Source organism: Babylonia areolata, chromosome 5, assembly GCF_041734735.1.
Source record: "Babylonia areolata isolate BAREFJ2019XMU chromosome 5, ASM4173473v1, whole genome shotgun sequence".
Classification (NCBI taxonomy): Eukaryota; Metazoa; Mollusca; class Gastropoda; order Neogastropoda; family Buccinidae; genus Babylonia; species Babylonia areolata.
The window spans coordinates 31,754,719-31,774,652 of NC_134880.1; the positions used below are offsets into that span (position 1 = coordinate 31,754,719).

General features: G+C 40.7%; 1 protein-coding gene across 2 annotated transcripts in view; it reads left to right on the top strand.

Moving 5' to 3' along the window:
• The window catches only part of LOC143282024 (conserved oligomeric Golgi complex subunit 1-like), a 324,386-nt gene that overhangs the window by 225,247 nt on the left and 79,205 nt on the right, over window positions 1-19,934 (top strand). For both annotated transcript variants that reach the window (XM_076587450.1, XM_076587449.1), the window contains exons 23-25: window positions 1,816-1,893; window positions 2,369-2,445; window positions 17,193-17,376. In XM_076587450.1, the coding sequence (XP_076443565.1) occupies window positions 1,816-1,893; window positions 2,369-2,445; window positions 17,193-17,376 (339 nt within the window). The remainder of the gene's footprint in view (window positions 1-1,815; window positions 1,894-2,368; window positions 2,446-17,192; window positions 17,377-19,934) is intronic.

The following is a 19,934-nucleotide window of genomic DNA, read 5'->3' on the forward strand; positions in this document are numbered from 1 at the left end:
TGTTGTGCCCAAACCATATCAGCTTGCGCGCGTCTCTTTACAGTTGAAAGGAGAGGTTACTGAGGTCCAGCAAGGTTCTTAATTCTGCTCTGTACATATTCATTGGTCCTGTGCTCGATCCAGGAAATTTGAAGGAGCTTCCTCAGGCATTTGTTCTCAAAAGCCTGGATCTTCCTTTCAGTTTCGGCTGTCAGTGTCCATGCCTTACAACCATACAGTACAATGGAGACCACCAGGGCTTTGTAGAGTTTGAATTTTGTGGAGAATCAGATGTTACTTTTCCACACTCTGTTCAGTTTGGTCATGGCTGTGGTGGCAGTGCCAATACGATTTCTTATTTCTGCTTTGCAGCTTCCATACTTTGTCAGGGTTGCTCCTAGATATTTGAAGTACCTATACATGCTGGAAAAAAACACCTTGGCCTGTGGCACAGTCAGGGAGAACCAGGAAATACCGCAGCAACTCCATGACATCCAGCTGAACCCAGGCTCCTCGTGATCTCTCTGTGGTGATGGCAAGATTATCGCCACCAAGTACCACAGCACCAAGGTGGTTCACATCCTCTCCACTGTGCATGGCCACGCAGAAGCACCCATCCGTGACCGGCATCACCAGGCGACCTGATGTATCAACTCAGTACAACAAGAATATGGGTGGGGTAGACAAACAGGATCAGCTGCTCCACCTATATGACTGCACTCCATCCACGCCTGCACTTTGCTACCCACAGTGCTTCAAGGACTACCACATAAAATTTGTGTATTGGCAGTGAACATAGATTTACTTGTGGTTTCAGTGTGGGTTTTTATTTTGGTTGTGTTTTTTTCCCCATTTTCTTTTTGATGTAGGTCTTCATATTATGTGGTGTGGGTTTATCTTTCAGTGAGAAAACAACAACAGCTGGCTTATTTCTTGAAATATCTCTTTGAAACTTTGCTTGCTTTTTTCTCATCTTCTGAGCTATGATGTGATACCATAATAATTTGATTTTATATGCAGTTAGTAGGAGCAAGATTGATATAATGAACATGCTTAAAAAAAAAGAAAAAAAAGAAAAAGAAAAAAAAAGAAAAAAAAGGAGGATGTAAACACATACACTGCAGCATATAAAACCACAAAAATACTGCAGAAACTGAAGTTTGTGTTCATGGAACATCAGAGCAAACATCTGGTACTCACATTACAGCCAGTAAGAGTTTTTCAGAGGTACTCACATTACAGCCAGTAGGAGTTTTTCTGAGGTGTGATCCATGCATAACTGGGGGTACCCACAATCCAGTACAAAGGGACAGAATTTGTCAGTAGTGAACAGATTAGTGAACCCACTGAAAAAAGTGAAATTCTGTTTCCAGCAGATGGCCATGGAGTTTGTAGTTTGGTGCGATCTTTTTCCTCTTTCTGCTGACACTCAAGGTGGGGCACTTTTGGGGGTGGAATTGCATGGCCCACTGTTTCTCCCAGATGGAAAGGGAAACTAGTTCTTCATGGAGTGTGTGCTGGTCGGCTTCCTTCTTGATTATTTTGTTGTACATGGTGTCGTCTGCAAATAATCTGGTATTAGATTTGATACTGACATGCATCTTTAAGTTTTTGTGATGACTGTTTTGAAATATTGTTTTCAGGATTGAAATCAGTGTCAGGATGAACAGTTTGTTTCATTCTTGCTGATGTTTTGCACTTGTCATTAAATTGGTACAAAAGACAACTGAGGATAGTTTTGATTTTCTGCTGATAGCTACTTGTGAAGAATAGTTGCAGACTATCAAGATTTTGTTTTAATTTTTATTTTATATTTGTAATTTTTCTTTGTGTCAGAGATGGGAGGAAGCAGAAATTATGGAAGAAACAGAGGAGGGGAAGAAACTTTCTTCCAAAATACAAGTTCCTATGCAGGTATGATTATGTTTTAGAGCATGCATTCAGTTAGTACAGTACTATTAGTTTGGTATGTTGCAGGAAGAAGTAGGGGGATGGGGAAGGGGTAGTATGAGTATGCATATACTTAAGCAGAGGTGAATGAATATATCATCTGAGCTTATCGTGATGTATGGTTGCAGATGAATTACCATGAGAGAAATAGCAAAAAACAAGAGAGAGAGAGTCTGTGTATGTTAACATACATGAAAGATTGGAATCACGACTGAGTATTTTGGCATTTACATATATGTTTCTTGAATGCAGGTTGAATGGATAAGTGAGGATTCATGCATGCTTGCTTATGAAAAGAGAATTCTGTGTGTATTTCATGTTAGTATTTCTCTGTATGTGTAAGTGTGTGTGTGTGTGCATATGTGTGATAGTTGACCAGCTGTTACAAATGTAGTGTGTATGACCTTTCTGTGTGTAATGTGCTAGGTTCATGTTGCAGGCATCTTGGTTTGTGAACTCAGCACTCTTCCAGCTGTGTCAGAAGTTCAACAAAGTGGGGGCTCATGCCTTTCCCAGGTAACTTGACTTGTGATTGTTTTTTAAAGGTGTTAACTCATTGTCACTGTCAAACACCAGGTTTATCTTCTTAACATTGAAAGTATTCAAACACCAACTTCTTGATGAAGATGATTGCCCCGTGGGGATGCCGGGGGTCTTTCAGTATAAATAGCATCTCTGCCTTCTGGAAATTCTGTGCTAGAAATTTTCTCTTTTCTGTCACTCTCTTTGTTGCTGTCATCTTTTCTTTCTTCACTGTTGTCTCCTTTTTCTGCCCTTCCAGTCCATTCCTCTACCTTTTTTCAAGCAAGCCTTTACACTTTTTTCACTTTTACACATTCTGTGATGTACTGTCTGTGCTGTTTTGCTCTGGCAGTTAGGTAGTGAGATGTAAACATTGGGATGGGCACTAGCTGCCCATTCTGCAGTTATTTGCCTATATGGCCTTTTAATGCATTTTTTGTTTGGCTTTGAAGTATTGTTTTTTTCCTTTTTTATGATTTTTAGTAATCTGGGGATGATGAATTAAACGGAATGGCTGGCATCTTCAGTATGGCCTAGTCTTATTTGCCATAAGGAGCTAAATGGTTGGGATACTGCGTCATGAACTGTGTTTTGTGGGTTTGTATTAGTGGATTTTTTTGTAGATGTGACAGTTTTGTCTTAACCCCTAGGCTGCCTGCATGACGAGATAACTCGTCATGGCAAGCATGTATGCTTCGCTGCCACAATGACGAGATAACTCGTCATCGAAATATTCTGACTTTTCCCTGCTTTGCATTCAGTTCGTTGACAAAAATGCTGGTAGCTTTAGCTTGGGGAATCTTTCTGGATTCTATTCATAGCTAGAAACACCATCTGCGTCATAAGGCAGTCCTTTATTTGAACGTTTTGGTTGGGTTACTGGCCGCAGTCTCCTCTCCTCGCTCGCTCAACAAAATGTCGGACTGACTCCGTGCTCAAGACATGCGCTCGTGGCGAACTAAATCAACCAAGATTACTTTCTTTAGTTGATGCTCAGAAAGAATTGGAGCATAAATTCGAAGGAGAAGACAGTGGTGAACATTTATAGGACGATTTGATAGAAAATAAAGGGAGCAATCAAGAGAGTGGCCAAGATACAACTATCAGTGAGTGATGCCGGCTGTTCAACTCTAGCAGACGACAGGTCACCGAATTTTTAGCAGGACACTGTATGAGCTATTTTCTTGGCACTCAGCCAACGCGGTCTGATGATAACTGGATGAAGTGACGGTGTGAGAGGGGTGAAGAGGAGGGGGGTGGAGACTGAGGGGGCATGGCCTCACATCCATATTATCACTTGCAGAAGTCACAATGCATCTATTTCTTTTTCCGGTTTTTTTATTTTTATATTGTGGTTGTTCTAGTATGATTTTGTGTGTGCAGATATCCATTTGCCCAGAAAATGATATTTTTGTGCAAATTACCAGACTAATGTTTGTAATGAACAAGTTGAAAATGTGACAAAAAAACAAAACACTGATTTCAAAACAACAGCATGTCACTTAAAATGCATAAAATGGGAAAACATCATGTGTTTTGTATTCTTTATTCATTTCCCTTTCAGAAAATATATACTTTTATGGGTCTTTCTCCAATAACAAAGAGCACAGAATTTTTTGAAAATTTATACCCGTTTTTTGTGAAAAAACCCTGGCAAATAGATTTCACTTAAATCTTATTTTCCTGGCAGCGAAAGGGTTAACACGGTTGAGCGTTTGTATGGTTTGATGGTCCTGATATGGCCCTGTGTGGTCACTGGACTATAAGCAACAAGAATAATAATAATATGATGATGATGATGATACAGATACTTATCAAGCGCCTTTCCATGGTCAGAAACCAAGCTCTAAGGGTTTTAAAGGGTCATTTGCATAACCGGCAACCTGCCTGGGTAATGCCAACAGAGAGATGCCTTGGACACTTAACATTCGTTTCTTGTGTTATTCAGCCAGGTTTCAGTTACACACACACACACACATTCACATAGACGTGTTACCTTTACATGAATTACCTTAACTTGTCTTGTGCGAAACTAAGTGGCAAAGCTCTGTTCTACAGTCATGCAAAATTGCACCTGTACTTTTAGCGTGGATGAGAATGGCATTTTATGAGTATAATACATGCGAGCATACAGTCTCCTAGTTCTGCCTTCTCACTCGCTCGACAAGATGGTGTCAACTTCTGCAAGTACTGAGGCTCAAAACCAATTGCAGACTTGGTATGTTTTCATTTGGGAAGTGATAGAAGTTGTCACAACTGCAGGCTCCGGTGTTTATGAAGATGATAATAAATCTTTAGACACTGATGAATTGTCCCATGACAGTATTAGTCAATGGATCTGGTGCCAAGTATCTTTCTGAACTCCTCCATATCTATACCCCGTCTCACCAGCTCTGTTCTTCCTCTGATACTCGACTTCTCAGGATACCTCACGTCAGAAGTAAGACCTATGGACACAGATCGTTTTCTTTTCAATCACCAAAGACGTGGAACAAGCTCCCTGATAACCTCCGTCATTCTGATTCCCTCGCATCTTTTAAATCTCGTCTCAAAACTCACCTTTTCCCTCAGCAGTAAGTTCAATTGTGGCAGGTCCACTTCCTTTGCATTAGCTGTGCTTGACTATGTATGTATACATATGTATGTGTACATAACTACATGCATGTATATGAATGTGTATTGTGTGTGCGTGTGTTTATGTAAGTTTGTGCCTGCATATGTGTGCGTATGTGTTAGGGTAGCTGTTAGATACACATGTATTGTTAAAGTGTATGTATGCAGTGTGTGTGTGTGTGTGTGTAGTCATATTTTGGTGTGTGTATGTAACATAGATGTAATGTTTTATGTTAACAAAGCGTTTTTGTAAAGCACCTAGAGCAGATTTCTGGATAGTGTGCTACATAAGTGTTCATTATTATTATTATTATTATTAGTGAGGATGAAAGTGTTGGCAGTGAGACACATGGTTTCAGTGACAGTGACTCAGCAGCAGACGAACCTGTAGCTGTTGGTGATGTCGCTGAAGGCCAAGACGTGAATGAGGAACAGTTTCTGGAGTTTCTCATGCAAGACTGGCACCAGCACTTCTCTTTTTTTTCAGATATTTTTAGTGCTGTCTGCTAATAGCCAGTACATCATGTGTGTGTGTGTGTAGTCTTCAGTTTAACGTCTTCCACTTTAAGTGATATTAGTGTGTGTGTGTGTGTGTGTGAGTGAGCGTGCGTGTATATCAGTTTGTATCCTGATTACATTGATACCAGTTCCATTGCGGATATCCACTGTGTATGCACATTTGCCCGTTCCATTGCTAGAATGAGAAAGTGTCTATGGTTACAAAAGACCACATTTGTGAAATTTCTATGAGAAAAGCTCACTGCCTTCATGTTAGTTGTGAAAAGAATGGATTTTTTTTTTCAAAAATATGATAAATCAGTCAATGATAAAGTGAGTTCTTCAAAACTTTGACAAGTGTTAGTCCATTCTATTCTTAATATTACCACTAAATTTCACAGCTGCATGTGATTCATTCTTTTTTTTTAGATATTTTTCTTGTAACCTGTACGGAAAGCATAGTGAATTAGTCATCATCAGCAGCTAATCCAGATTTGTGTTTAAAAATAGTAAACTGGAAGTGTTGATCTTGGAGGGTTATTTGCCTCTCATTAACCTCCAACACACCAAAGTAAAAAGTGTGGAAAATCTTAAAGAAAATTAAAGGAAAAAACACCTGTCCATCCTTACACTACTGAAAGCTGTCAGACACTTAAATTACAGAGAAAAAAGCCGTAGCTAATTTACTTGATTGCTTGATTGATTGATATGGACACTTATATAGTGCCTATCCTTGTTCGGAGACCAAGCTCTAACTGCTTTACAAACACAGTGTCATTTACACAACAGGCTGCCCACCTCGGTAGAGCCACGGCTGCCATCGGGCACTCATCATTTGCTTCCTGTGTCATTCAATCAGATTTCAGGCACACACATGTACACACTCAGATAAACATGTAACATTTAACATTTTACGTGTATGACCGTTTTGTTTATTTACTCTGCCATGTAGGCAGCCATACTCTGTTTTCAAGGGTGTGCATGCTGGGTATCTTCTTGTTTACATAACCCACAGAACGCTGACATGGATTACAGGATCTTTAACGTGCGTATTTCATCTTCTGTGTGCGTATACATGCGAAGGGGGTTCAGGCACTGGCGGGTCTGCACATATGTTGACCTGGGAGATCGGAAAAATCTACACCCCTTACCCACCAGGCGCCACCGAGATTTGAACCCATGACCCGGGCTATTGTGCCCATTCAGCTATTGCCTCCACAGTCAAGTCAAACTCTTCATCTACCCATAAATCGGCCCTGTTCCTCAAAACGAAAAGGTTCAAAGAAAAAATGCCCTGCAACTTTTCATCTGACAATACAGAAAATTATAACCTTCCCTTTACTCTTAATGAATTGGAATCTGTTCTTCAAACCTGTACTGATTCTTCTCCTGGACTGGATGAGATACCTTATAAACTTTTAAAACATCTTCCTGAAACCTGTTTAGAAAGTGCTAAAAGTCTATAATCATATCTGGACCACAGGCTTTTTCCCATCCTCTTGGCAGAAAGCCCTCATTATCCCAAAACTGAAACCAGGAAAAGACCTTTAACTCTTCAAAGTACTGTCCAGCAGCACTGACCAGCTGGATTTGTAAACTAACGGAAAAGATGGTCAGTGGTAAACTGATGTGGAAACTGGAAACTGTCAGCCTCCTGGCGAAAGAACAACGTGACTTCCGCAACCATTGTTCTGTTGTTGACCTGGAAAAAACCATTTGAAATGCTTTCGTGAACAAGTAGCATAGTGTGGCCATATTTTTTTTCATTTGGAGAAAGCATATGAAACCACCTGGAAACTTGGCATTTTCTTTGATCTTTACAACCTCAGGTTTCGAGGGCACCTCCCCCAATTTGTTCCTAATTTCCTACAAGAGCAACAGTTCCAAATGAGGGTCGGCACCACTCTTTCCAACATATACAAGCAGGAGCGGGTTGTTCCACATGGGAGCATTCTGTCACCTGCTCTCTTCAGCATTAAGATCTATAACATGGTCCAGTCAGTCCAGAAAGGATCAGATTGCTCTTTATTTGTGGATCATTTTACCCTCTATACAACTGGTAGCTGGTTTGCCAGCATCAAGCGACGGCTCCAGCTCTGTGAATTTTGTGTAGACAAAATTCAGAATTGGGCAGAGGAGAATGGTTTCATCTTTTCATCCACCAAAACTTAATGTGTCCATCGTCACAACTTTTGACAGTTCTTTCTGGATCCTGAAATCTGTCTGGGAAAGAAAGCCAAATTTCTGAGAGTCATTTTTTACCAGAACCTGAATTTCCTGTCATATCAAACAGTTGAAAACCTGCCAAAAAGCTCTAAATAGTCTCCAAGTCATAGCACACACAGACTGGGGCACTGATAAGACAACATTAGTGCACCTCTACAGAGCCCTGGTCCGGTCCAGACTGGACTAAGTGTGTGTGGTTTGTGGCTCAGCCAGACCTTCCTGTCTAAGACTGCTGGACCCCATACACCATCAAGAGTTTGGTCTCTGCTTAGCATGCTCCGCACCACCCTGGTATGATTTGATCTGGCCTCACACTGAAAAGTCCACAAGTTAATTGACCTATAAATATCCTCTGCCACGAATTTCCCACATTTCAGAAAGTTTTCACTGATGGTTCAAAGTCTGAGGAGGGTGGAAAGCACCTGAATGGTCTTCTTTGCAGTTTAAACAAAACCCTTCACCATTGCATTTGTCTCAAGAATGAGATGACTGTCCACATCTGCTTCACCGACAAATCTTGCTGGAACAATATTTTTTTAGTATGATGTAGCAGTTGACAAAAAGTACATCTTCTGATAGGAGAACAAAATGGAAATATATTTAAATGAATATTGTCAAAGCTTAATTTTTCTGGAAGGACATGAAGTTTGAATGTTATTACTGCTGCTGGTCTCCCATTTCTCATTTAGATTTTCCTGTTGTCGCTCACAATTGATATTTTGGAAAGAAGATAGTGTCATCTTCTCAGAAAACTGTTCCGACTGTTGTTTGGTTCAGGCTTTGAAGCAACAACAGAAAAGCCCGCGATGCTCTGTGTCTGTAACAACTTATTTTGTCTCTCGTTTTTACACTGAACATAAAAACTATTATTCCATTGTTTTGTTTCGGACTCCACTTCTCCAACTACAGACTGGATGGGGTTTTTTTTTTATGGTAATGAGGATATAAATGGTGTAATTGAAGAGAATCATTTCCTTAATCTTTTAATAAAACATAAAACTGTTCCTCTGTGTTTAACAGATCTGGATGATTGTTGATACTTGAAATTAACTTGTTTTGAAGGAATGGTAATTGTCAAATGTTTATTCTTTCCCCACTTGAACTCCATCATGCCAGTGATGCAAAGCATATGGATGACACAGCTTTATCAAAGTTATGTCATTGCAAAACGTCATAATCAGATTTCAGAAGAAAAAAAAGTTATCAAACAACTTCCTGAAAGAACAACTGCTCAGGTCCAGAAAACAATGGCAAACTCACCAAGGAGAGAGTTAACACTGGTTTCAGACCTGTGTCAACTGGTTGGAGAGCACAGCTTCAACCTAGCCTGCCGATACAGTGGCTCAGTTGTAGCCACGAACACCGTACAATGCACATGTGGACCTTGTAGCACTCTCCTACCAAATATACAGCACAAAAACTCTGAATACACAAAACTCCAAAGCACAGATGTATACAGAAAAATTTTGATGTAGATTATTGCATCAACTCAAAACATCTGGTCTACATGACCTTCATGTCATCTTTATCAGAACCTAATCTTCATAACAACCACCCGCCACGTCATCTAAGCAGACATCACCTGTTCTACAAGATGACCACCTGACATCATCATCAGAGGAGACATCACCTGTTCAACATGATGTGCACCTGACATCACCTGGGGAGACCTAACCTATTCTACATAATGACCACCTGGCGTTGTCATATCAGAACAAATCACCTGTTCTACATGATGACCAACTGACATCGTCATCAGAGGAGACATATGTTCAACATGATGACCACCTGACATCATCATCAGAGGAGACATTACCTGTTCTACAGGACAACCACCTGACATTATCATCAGAGGAGACATCTTTTCAACATGATGACCATCTGACATTGCCATAAACATTACCTGTTCTACAAGACGACCGCCTGACATCATCATCAGAGGAGACATCTTTTCAACATGATGACCACCTGACATTGTCATCTTAAGAGACATTACCTGTGCTATAGGACGATCACCTGACATCGTCATCAGAGGAGATATCATCGTTTCAACATGATGACCACCTGATGTTGTCACCTGAGGAGATTTTACCTGTTCTACAAGATGACTACCTGATGTCATCATATAAGAAGACATCACCAGTTTGAAATGATGACCATCTGACATTGTCATCTGAAAAGACATCACCTGCTCTTCATGCTGACCACATGAGATCATCAGCTCAGCCAACATCATATAATCTGTGTGGCGATCGCCTGAGGTCGTCATATGAGGAAACAACACTTGATCATCTTGATAAAATACCTGACATTGTCAGCAAATTAGCATCACCTGGTCCTTCTTCCTTTATCATTATCCTCTTTTAATTTGGATAGCAAATTACCTATACTGTGTTTGTTCTACAACTCATTTTAGCTGATTATGACTTTGAAGAAGTTACAACAAACATGTGGGGGGAAAATTTTAATGGGGACCAAAAATTTAGTCAACTTATGTGAGGTGTCCACTTTCAGGGTGTCGAGTTAAGTGGGGGAAAATTACCAAGATAAAGAAGGCTACTGTGATGAGTTATGTCCCTTTGCCTAACACTTTATCAGCCTTGAAGTTTTGTGCTCCCATGCTCATGTTTGATTTTATTGTCACACCGTTTTATCTCATCAACTTTTTAACTTATTGTTTACATCATGTTGTCAGCTTTCCTGTGGTTTGTGTTTTACCATGCTTCATCGCTGTGTTTGCTTCCGACCACCCCTGTGAGGATGTTGGGGGTCTTTCAGTATAAATAGCATCCCTGCCTTCTGGAAATTTTGTGCTAGAAATTTTTTCTTTTCTATCACTCTTTTTGTTTCAACCTTTTTTCTTCCTTCACTGTTGTCTCCTTTTTCTGCTTTCCCAGTCCATTCCCGTTTGTTTTTTCAGGCAAGCCTTTACACTTTTTTCTCTTTTCCGCAGTCTTTGATGTACTATCTGTGCTGTTTTTGCTCTGGTGATTAGGTAGTGAGATGTAAACACTGGGATGGGCACTAGCTGCCATTCTGCAGTGTTATTTTCCTATATGGCCTTTTTTATGTATTTTATGTTTGGCTTTGAAGTATTGTTTGGCAGGCTCGCCAAATGTCACGAATAAGATTTCTGTTACATATAAAAACAACTTGTGTGGATATGGCAACTCGCTTTCTGGAGGCTGTCCCTTTGAAGGGTATTACCACAGAGGAAGTAGCAGAAGGTCTGTTAGACATCTGCATATGCTTTAGGCTGCTGGATGAAGTACTGCCAGACCAGGGATCTCAGTTTACCTCTGATGTGTTTCGTGCCTTGATGCGTTTGTTGTCAGTGGGACAGGAGCACAGTTCCATTTACCATCCAGTCTAATGGACTGTGTGAGCGTTTCAATGCGACACTGAAGTCCATGCTGAAGAAGTTGATGGTGGAAAAACCAAGAGACTGGGATTGTTATTTGCCAAGTGCTCTGCGCATCGTGAGGTACCTCAGTCTTCAACTGGGTTTTCTCCATTTGAGTTGATGTTTGGCCATCAGGTGAAGTGTCCCTCACGAATGCTGTACCACATTTGGACAAGTTCTCCTGTAGAAGACAATGTGAAGCAAATGCCACAGTTCGTACAAGAGTTGAAGGAGACACTGAGGTGTCTCGGACAGACAGAAAACGGCATCGTTTCAAAGCAAAGATGCATTTGTTTGCTGTAGAACAACAGGTGTTCGTGCTCTTGCCAGATGATCATGGTAAGATGTTGATGCGGTGGAAGGAACCATTCACTGTTCTGAAGAATGTTTGAGATGTGGATTATCTCATTGAGGTGTCTTCTTTTACAAGCATACATTTCTCAGGGGAAATCCATTCCAGCTATGGTTAGCCTGTTGATGGATGCCAGCTCTGATACAGGGGAAGATATTTCTAAGGTGAAAATCTTGCCTTTGACTGCCATTCAAACGGAGTCAGTAGATGATGTCCTTATTGATGAGGACCTGCCCACTTTGTTTCAACATCAGGTTAAGCAAATTCTGGCCAAACACTCTTGACACGCTTACTGATCTTTCAGGCTGTGTTGACCTTGTTCAGCATCATGTGCGAACGCCTGAAGGGGTAGTTGTCAACAGGAAACAGTACTCTGTGCCATTTGGAGCTGAGTCAGCGGTAGAGGAGGAAGTCAAAAAGATGTTGTCACTTGGTGTCATTGAAGAGTCAGATTCTCCATTCTTTTCACCATACTTACTGGTGAAAAAGGAGGATTCCAGCTGGCATTTCTGTAATGATTTTAGGGACCTCAGTAAAATCACACAGTTTGACGCAGAGCCAATCCCTGACCAGGAGAGTTTGTATGTGTCTTTGACAGATTGTCAGTATTTCTCCAAAATAGATTTAGCGAAGGGTTACTGGCAGATCCCAATGGCACCGGAGGATAGACACAAAACAGCATTTCGTACCCCACAAGGTTTGTTTCAGTACACCAAAATGCCTTTTGGGCTGTCCACAGCCCCATGTACATTTGCCCATCTCATGCGAAAGTTAAACCTGCACCGTTTTCACACTGTGTCATTCTTTGACGATATCTTGATCACAGCGCAGTCCTGGAAGGACCATGTGCAGGGATTGGATGGCATGTTGTCAGAAATCGGCAAACATGGTCTGACTGCTAGGCCATCGAAAGTCGAGATCAGGTTTGGATCTATTGAGTTCTTGGGACATTGGCTGTCCTGTGGAAAAATGATGCCGGTTGACGGGAAAGTGTCAAAGACGTTGAATGTCGCTACCCTGACAACAAAGAAACAGATTACGTCATTCCTTGGTCTGGTTGGATTCTACCGCCGCTGCATTCCAAACTTTGCCAATGTCATGGCCCCACTAGTTGAAATGATAAGAAAAAACAACCATCAAAAGTCAGATAGTCAGATGACTGCCAGTGTGCCTTCCAGGCACTCAAACAGGCCTTGTCTGACAAGCCTGTTCTGATACTGCCGGATTTACAGAAGCAGTTTTCTGTGCGTACCGATGCTTCTGATGTAGGCTTAGGTGCAGTGCTCATGCAGGAATCTGACGATGGCATCATGCATCCAGTGCTGTACGGCTCCAGGAAGTTGTTGGAGAGAGAGCGACGTTTTTCAGTGGTCGAACGTGAGTGTCTTGCTATCATCTGGGTGGTGGACAAGTTCCAACGTTATCTGTATGGGCAACACTTCCTCTTGGAGACAGACCACATACCATTGACTTTCTTGCAGCGTTCAAGCACCACCAACAGAAGATTGATGAGGTGGGCTTTGGCACTGCAGGATTTTCATTTCACTGTTGTTCCAATTACTGGCAGTGGCAACCATGCGGACGTGCTAATCTTTTAAAAAAAATAAATTTTTTATTGTTATGACACGTGATAAGTTTGAGACAAAAGTATGGTGTGTCTACTGTGTGAGACACAAGTTGATGTGTCTTACTTTTCCCACATTGAGGGAAATTGTGCTCAAGTGGAAGCATCATTATTGTAAGCAAGGGCATAGCGTGCATGCCTTGCATTTTCTTGGAGTTTTGTAGGAGATGGGACCTATGTATAAATCTGTTATTATGGATTTAGGTCACTGTATACTCCATTTTGGATTATGTTTCAGTGAGTTCAGTTGGTGCTGCACAGTTAGTGGTAGCAAGGCTGGTGTAAATATTGTGTCAGTACCCTAACTATATTTGAACATTCATCCATATCTATTTATAAAAAAAAAATTTTTTTAATAAAATAAAAAATATTATAAGTTCTTTTTTCTCTGAGAGAGGGGGGTAATGTCAGGGAGTGAAATGCACGATTTTTTTAGTGCTTCCTTCTGATGTTGGACGGGAGAGTCAGAAGTTGGGATGAGGAGTCAACAGTTCGACTTCACTTTTTGGTTTGAGAGAGAGAGATGCGAGCATAAAATTTGTAGAGAGAATGCTGTAGGATGAAAGTAGGATGAATGTATCTAACATTTGAAGTGCCAGATTGTTCAGTACCAGCAACCCTCCTTGTGTTATTTTGTTTAGCTGGCTCCCTCCTCAGCATTCAAAATGTAAGTTTTGGTTCTTCGTCTGAGCACGTCTTTTATTGTTATGTCTAGATCTTGAAGCAGGTTAGGAATTGAACTGAGAGAGTGTTAGGCTGGTGGTAAGAATGTGTTCATGATAATATTTGTTGTGGGAAAGGGGTTCTGGAAGAATAAATGTGCCAGAAAGGAAGATGAAAATGATTTCATTATTGTCCTTGATCAGAATTGGTAACGGAAGGTGTGAGCCTGGGTATGTGTTCCATTTTTATATGTAACAGAAATCTTATTCGTGACATTGTTTTTTCTTTTTTTTTACAATTTTTTGTAATCTGTGGATGATGATGTGGATGATGAATTAAGTGGAATGGCTGGCGTCCTCAGCATGGCCTAGTCTTATTTGCCATAAGGAGCTAAATGGTTGGGATACTGTGTTATGAACTGTGTTTTGTTGGTTTGTCTTAGTGTTTTTATGTAGATGTGACAGTTTTGTATTGACGCGGTTGAGCATTTGTATGGTTTGACAGTCCTGATATGGCCCTGTGCAGTTGGCTGGACTATAAGCAACAAGAACAAGCACGGAAGTCTGTAAAACATACAATACCTAGCTTTGAAAGATGTATTAAGTTTTTTAACAGCAACATAATAGTAAATGTACTGTTTTCCACATCGTTTGGAGGCCAAATACAAATATGCTAAGCATATAGCAGACAGCGATGTTTCGAGGTACCGAAAGATGTTAATATAAAATGAAATGGAACAGTTCTGGAAATGCAGACAGTCACATACTTTTGGTTTGAGGATTCCCGTTGTTTCTTCACAGTTCTGAAAGAACTAGTGTGTAACAACTCTGCTGTTTATTTACTCTCTTCAGACGGCAGAAATAGTTTGCTAGTATTGTGGGCTTCTGAGGCAAGGTGTAGCTTTGGCAGTTAGTTTGATGCAGCATCTTTCTTACTCGGGGTCAGTAAAATCCTCGATGTTTAACTTCAGACATCTCATCCACTGATTGGCCTTGTGGGTGAATAAGTGACCTCTTATTTAGTGTTACCAATGGGCTTTTTAACATATATTGATCCAAATAATATTTTCTGCTTTTCATCAAGATTGAGTATTCGTAGAACAGAACAATTCCCTCCTGCTATTTCACCCCCCCTTTTTTTTTTTAAACACACTTATAGATCTAGATCAAATTGTGTGTGTGTCTTTTTGCCCCATAACCCGTTTCTTTTTTTTTTCTTTTTTTCCTTCCTCTGTTGGGTTTAGTGCTTATCACAAGTAAGTCTTTGCTTCTCTTGTTAAATATTGTGATATTGCATTATTTAGACTTTTTCATGTGAAATATATGATGAGTGTGTGTGTGTAAATTTGGTGCTCAAGTGTTTGAATGGCTGACTGTAAAGGGCTATGTATGTAAGTTTGTTTTTTTTTTTGTTTGTTTTTTCATTTTAGTGTTTAACCCTTTCGCTGCCAGGAAAATAAGATTTAAGTGAAATATATTTGCAAGGGTTTCTTTCCCCAAAAAAACGTGTATAATTTTTTTTTTTTTTTAAATTCTGTGCTCTTTGTTATTGGAGAAAGACCCATAGAAGTATATATTTTCTGAAAGGTAAATGAATAAAGAATACAAAACACATGATGTTTTCCCATTTTATATATTTTTTAGTGACATGGCTGTTGTTTTGAAATCAGTGTTTTGTATTTTGTCAAAGTTTCAACTTATTCATTACAAACATTAGTCAGGTAATTTGCACTAAAATATATTTTCTTGACAAATGGATATCTGCACACACAAAATCAGACTAGAAATAACCACAATAAAAAAAAAAATAAATAAATAAAAAAAGAGATAGATACACAATGCATTGTGACTTCTCAAAGTGATATGGATGTGAGGCCATGCCCCCTCAGTCTCCACTCCCCTCCTCTTCACCCCTCTCACACAGTCACTTTATCCAGTTCTCATCAGACCACGTTGGCTTAGTGCCAAGAAAATCGCACTGTGTCCTGCTAATAATTTGGTCACGTTCTGTCACCTGCTACAGCTGAACAGCTGGCATCACTCACTGGTAGGAATCACTCACTGGTAGTCGTATCTTGGCCACTTTGTTTATTGCTCCCTTTATTTTCTATCAAATTGTCCTATGAATGTTCATCACTGTCTTCTTCTTTGAATTTAGGCTTCAGTTCTTTATGAGCATCAGCTAAAGAAAGCAATCTTGGTTGATTTAGTTCCCTACAATCAGATGTCTTGAGCACAGCGTCAGTCTGAGATTTTGTTGAGCTAGCAAGGAAAGGAGCCAGGCACACACTGCTACAGTAACCCAACCAAAACGTTCAAATAAAGGACTGCCTCATGACATAGATGGTGTTTCTAACTGAATAGAATCTATAAAGATTCCCCAAGCTAAAGCTATTGGTATTTTTGTCATTGAACTGAATGCAAACCAGGGAAAAGTCTGAATATTTTGATGATGTGTTATCTTGTCATTGTGGCAGTGAAGCGTACATGCTTGCGATGATGAGTTATCTCGTCATATAGGCAACCGTGGGGTTAAATGCATGTTTTAAACATTGGTATTTACATTGTACAGTGCAACTGAGCATGTTTTACATGGGAAGGCGCTTTATAAATTGAATCATTTTCAAAAAATTATTATTACTGACTGGGCCAAAGTCAAAGCTTTCAAATCTTTTTATGTGAGTGGAAGGATGCCTTTGGCCCAGTGGACAAGTCTTTTTGCTTCTGATCTTGAAATACAGTGTTCAGAGTAACTCCTGCACCCATATTTTTGTTTCAGCTTCATGATATTTAAAACCGAACACATTAACTTTTTTTCTCTCATTTTTTACCCATTGCTCCTATGTTGGATAAAGTCACTAGTGAGTCTTGAAGGCCTTACCTCTCTTGTTTTCTAGGTAAATTGCTGCTAAAAACAATAAATAAACAAACAATTTGAGCAAGTTCGTACTGTTGATGTGCTTGGTTCCAGCATGTCAAACTCCACAATGCTCCCAGAAGCCATGTTGTTGCTCATTAAGGATAAACATTGGGTAGCATGAGAAAAACTCACTCCAAAATTTAATGAAAAGGGCATTTTTTCCTGTTCATAGCATGGTATTTTTGCAGTGAACTGTTTGAAGTTTGTGCTGTCCTAATAGTCATTTTGTTTTCTTTATCATATTCTCAAACAAGGTCCAATTTCTTAGTGCTCTCTCTCTCTCTCTCTCTCTCTCACACACACACACACAAGATGTGAGTGACAGTGTTTCCTGTCAAAATCTTTCATTGAAAGAAAAATGTACACATGCATGTGACTCACACATTAGAGAGAAGAGAGAAAGGATTTGTAGATATTAAACATTTTTTTTTTAATTTGTGCAGGTGGGTTGTGAAAGATGTGTTGGTGAGAGTGCTGCAAGGTATGCTGGCAGCATATGAAACTCTGCTGGCCACCAGGAAGAAAGGGAGCAAGAATTGCACACCCCTGAGCCAACAGGAGGCGCTTCAGGCAGTGTTCAATGTCAAGTACATCCTGCACATGATACCCTGGAGAGAGGACTCTCAGGTTTGTAGCGTTCTTTTCTCTTTCTTATCCAGACAGTATCCGTCACCTTATGTATGCGGAACAGAACTGTAGTAAGAGATGTTTTATGACAAAAGACATTTGGATGAAATAGCTGAAATTGAACATCATTCGGATGAGACGATAAACCAAGGTCCTATGTGCAAAATGTACTTTGTGCACATAAAGAACCCACAGCAACAAAAGGGTTGTTTCTGGCAAAATTCTGTAGAAAAATCCACTTCGATAGGAAAAACAAATAAAACCGCACGCAGGAAAAAAATACAAAAAAAAAAATGGGTGGCACTCACAATGTAGCAATGTGCTGTCCCTGGCGAGAGCAGCCCAAATTTCACACAGAGAAATCTGTTGTGACAAAAAAAGAGAAATACAAAATGCAAATACAAATTGAGCATGTGGCACTTGCGCTCAAGAGTTACCACACTTCAAATTAAGTAAATGTTCAAAAGTTAAGGACACAGTAGTATGATTAGCTTGTTCACTTCCAGGAAACACAACTTCTTTTGAAGGTCCTCTGCCAGGGAATTTTCAGTAAAAAAAAAATATGCATGTATTAATATTAAAAAAATAGAAAAAATCTACAGGATACATTTATTGTCAGTTTCAGTTTCTCAAGAGGCATCACAGCTTTCAGACAAATCCGTTTATACTACAGCACTTCTGGTATGGAAATGTCTGACAGCAGCATAACCCAATGTGCTTGTAAGGGGTTGAGTGCATGCATATAATGTGTACCTATCAGAGAATTTGTTTAAAGGAATTCTGCCAGAGGACAACACTTATGTTGCCACAGGTTCTTTTCCAGTGCGCCAAGTGCATGATGCACAAGGGACCTTGGTTTATCGTCTGATCTGAATGACTAGATGCTCTGATTTTCCTGTCAAACCTGAAAGAAAGGGGTCAGAGCAGGAATCAACCCTGGACCCTCATGGGCACTGTATTGGCAGTTAAGCATCTTGACTATTCTGCCACCTTCCTTCCTATATGTATTGTTGAAAGTAATCAAACTATATGTTGGGTTTCTTTTTCCAAGAAAATGACTGAGTTTTCTAGCAGAAGCACTGTTGAAATTATGAGATGTACAGATTATGATTTTGAGTTGGTTGAACAACGATGTATATTATAAGAATGTAATTTTTATGTTTCTTGTATCATTATGTATTTTTAACAGAATACTGAATAACTACACAAACAAGCATGCAAACAAAGAAAACGCATGAATTGAAGTCCAGGTGTCCAAGATATTGTGATTGAACTAAGATAACAATGAGGACAATCAAGACAACACACATATGGAAAAATTCCAAAATTTGTACTGTCATCAAAGTCTTATCTCCCTCTTCCTTTTCCTCTCCCTTCCCCCACTTCTGCCTTTCTTTGACATGCCTTATTGTCACGCTTGCCTTTTTCCAATCCACACCCATGCCTTGACCACACTCAACACGCTGCACACAAAGTGGTTTGTGAACATCATTTTGCAGACTTGTGCAATGCAGTTACCTGTGTCAAACTCAGAATGTTGTTCAGTCAGTTTCTACTGTAGAATCTGTAGGTCAGGTCAGGTCAGGTCATTAGATCTGCTACTGGTAACCTGTAATCCAGTACAACCTGTTCAGGGTCAGGTTGCCAGAGACTAAACCGGCACTCCCACCGCTCCCTTCCGGGACTGGTGAGGCGGGTGGCTAGACACCCTTATGGAGATCCATAAAAGGGCGTTGGCTCAGGAGAGCCACCGACGGCCATCTAGCTCCACTGTGCTGTGTGCATGCCACACGCAGTTGGCCTACCCATGTCTACCCATGCATGCGAAGTCTGGATCCGGCAGAATCTGCGGAAGAAACCTATTGGTTCAACGGAGAGGAAGGCGGTTACAGCAATGCACTGTGGAGTGCAGAGAGCAAGATGAGACACCGAAAGGATATCTTGGTCATCCACTGCATCCGAGCTCATCCTCCAGTTGTCTCGACTTAGTCTTGCCACTGGAAATTGGTGGACCCGGACAAGAGAGTGAGGTCGACGTTGCGCAACTCCTCTTCACTTTAAACAAACTCATCGCGCAAGTCATCAGTCATCCAAAATGACCTTTCATCCTTCATCATTTCATCACCCCCAAGTCCTGTGGCGACAGGCAAGCGATGAAACGACAGGTGTGGGTACACTGGCAGTCGCAGCCGCAGACCTGCACGCAGGCGGCTCAGGCCATAGGGTCGTTCTTCGTCGACAGGAGCAGCGATGGAGCTTGGCAGCCGTCTGAGCGTCTGAGCAGCCCTCTTTAGGAATGCACTGCTCACCTCTCTGGCATGAGGAAGGGGCTAGAAAAGGTGCCCTAAAAATTGCCTGCTCCATATCACCCTGGCCAGCATACCGCGGCTGGCGGGGACCCTACATCACGGTCGAAACAACAAGAAAGAAAAGAAAAAAACAAGGATCGTTCCTCTCACCATTGGTGCTTGGAACATAAGGACTCTCCTGGACAGAGATAACGCGGACAGACCCCAAAGGAGAACGGCACTAGTTGCATCCAAACTCGCCAGATACAA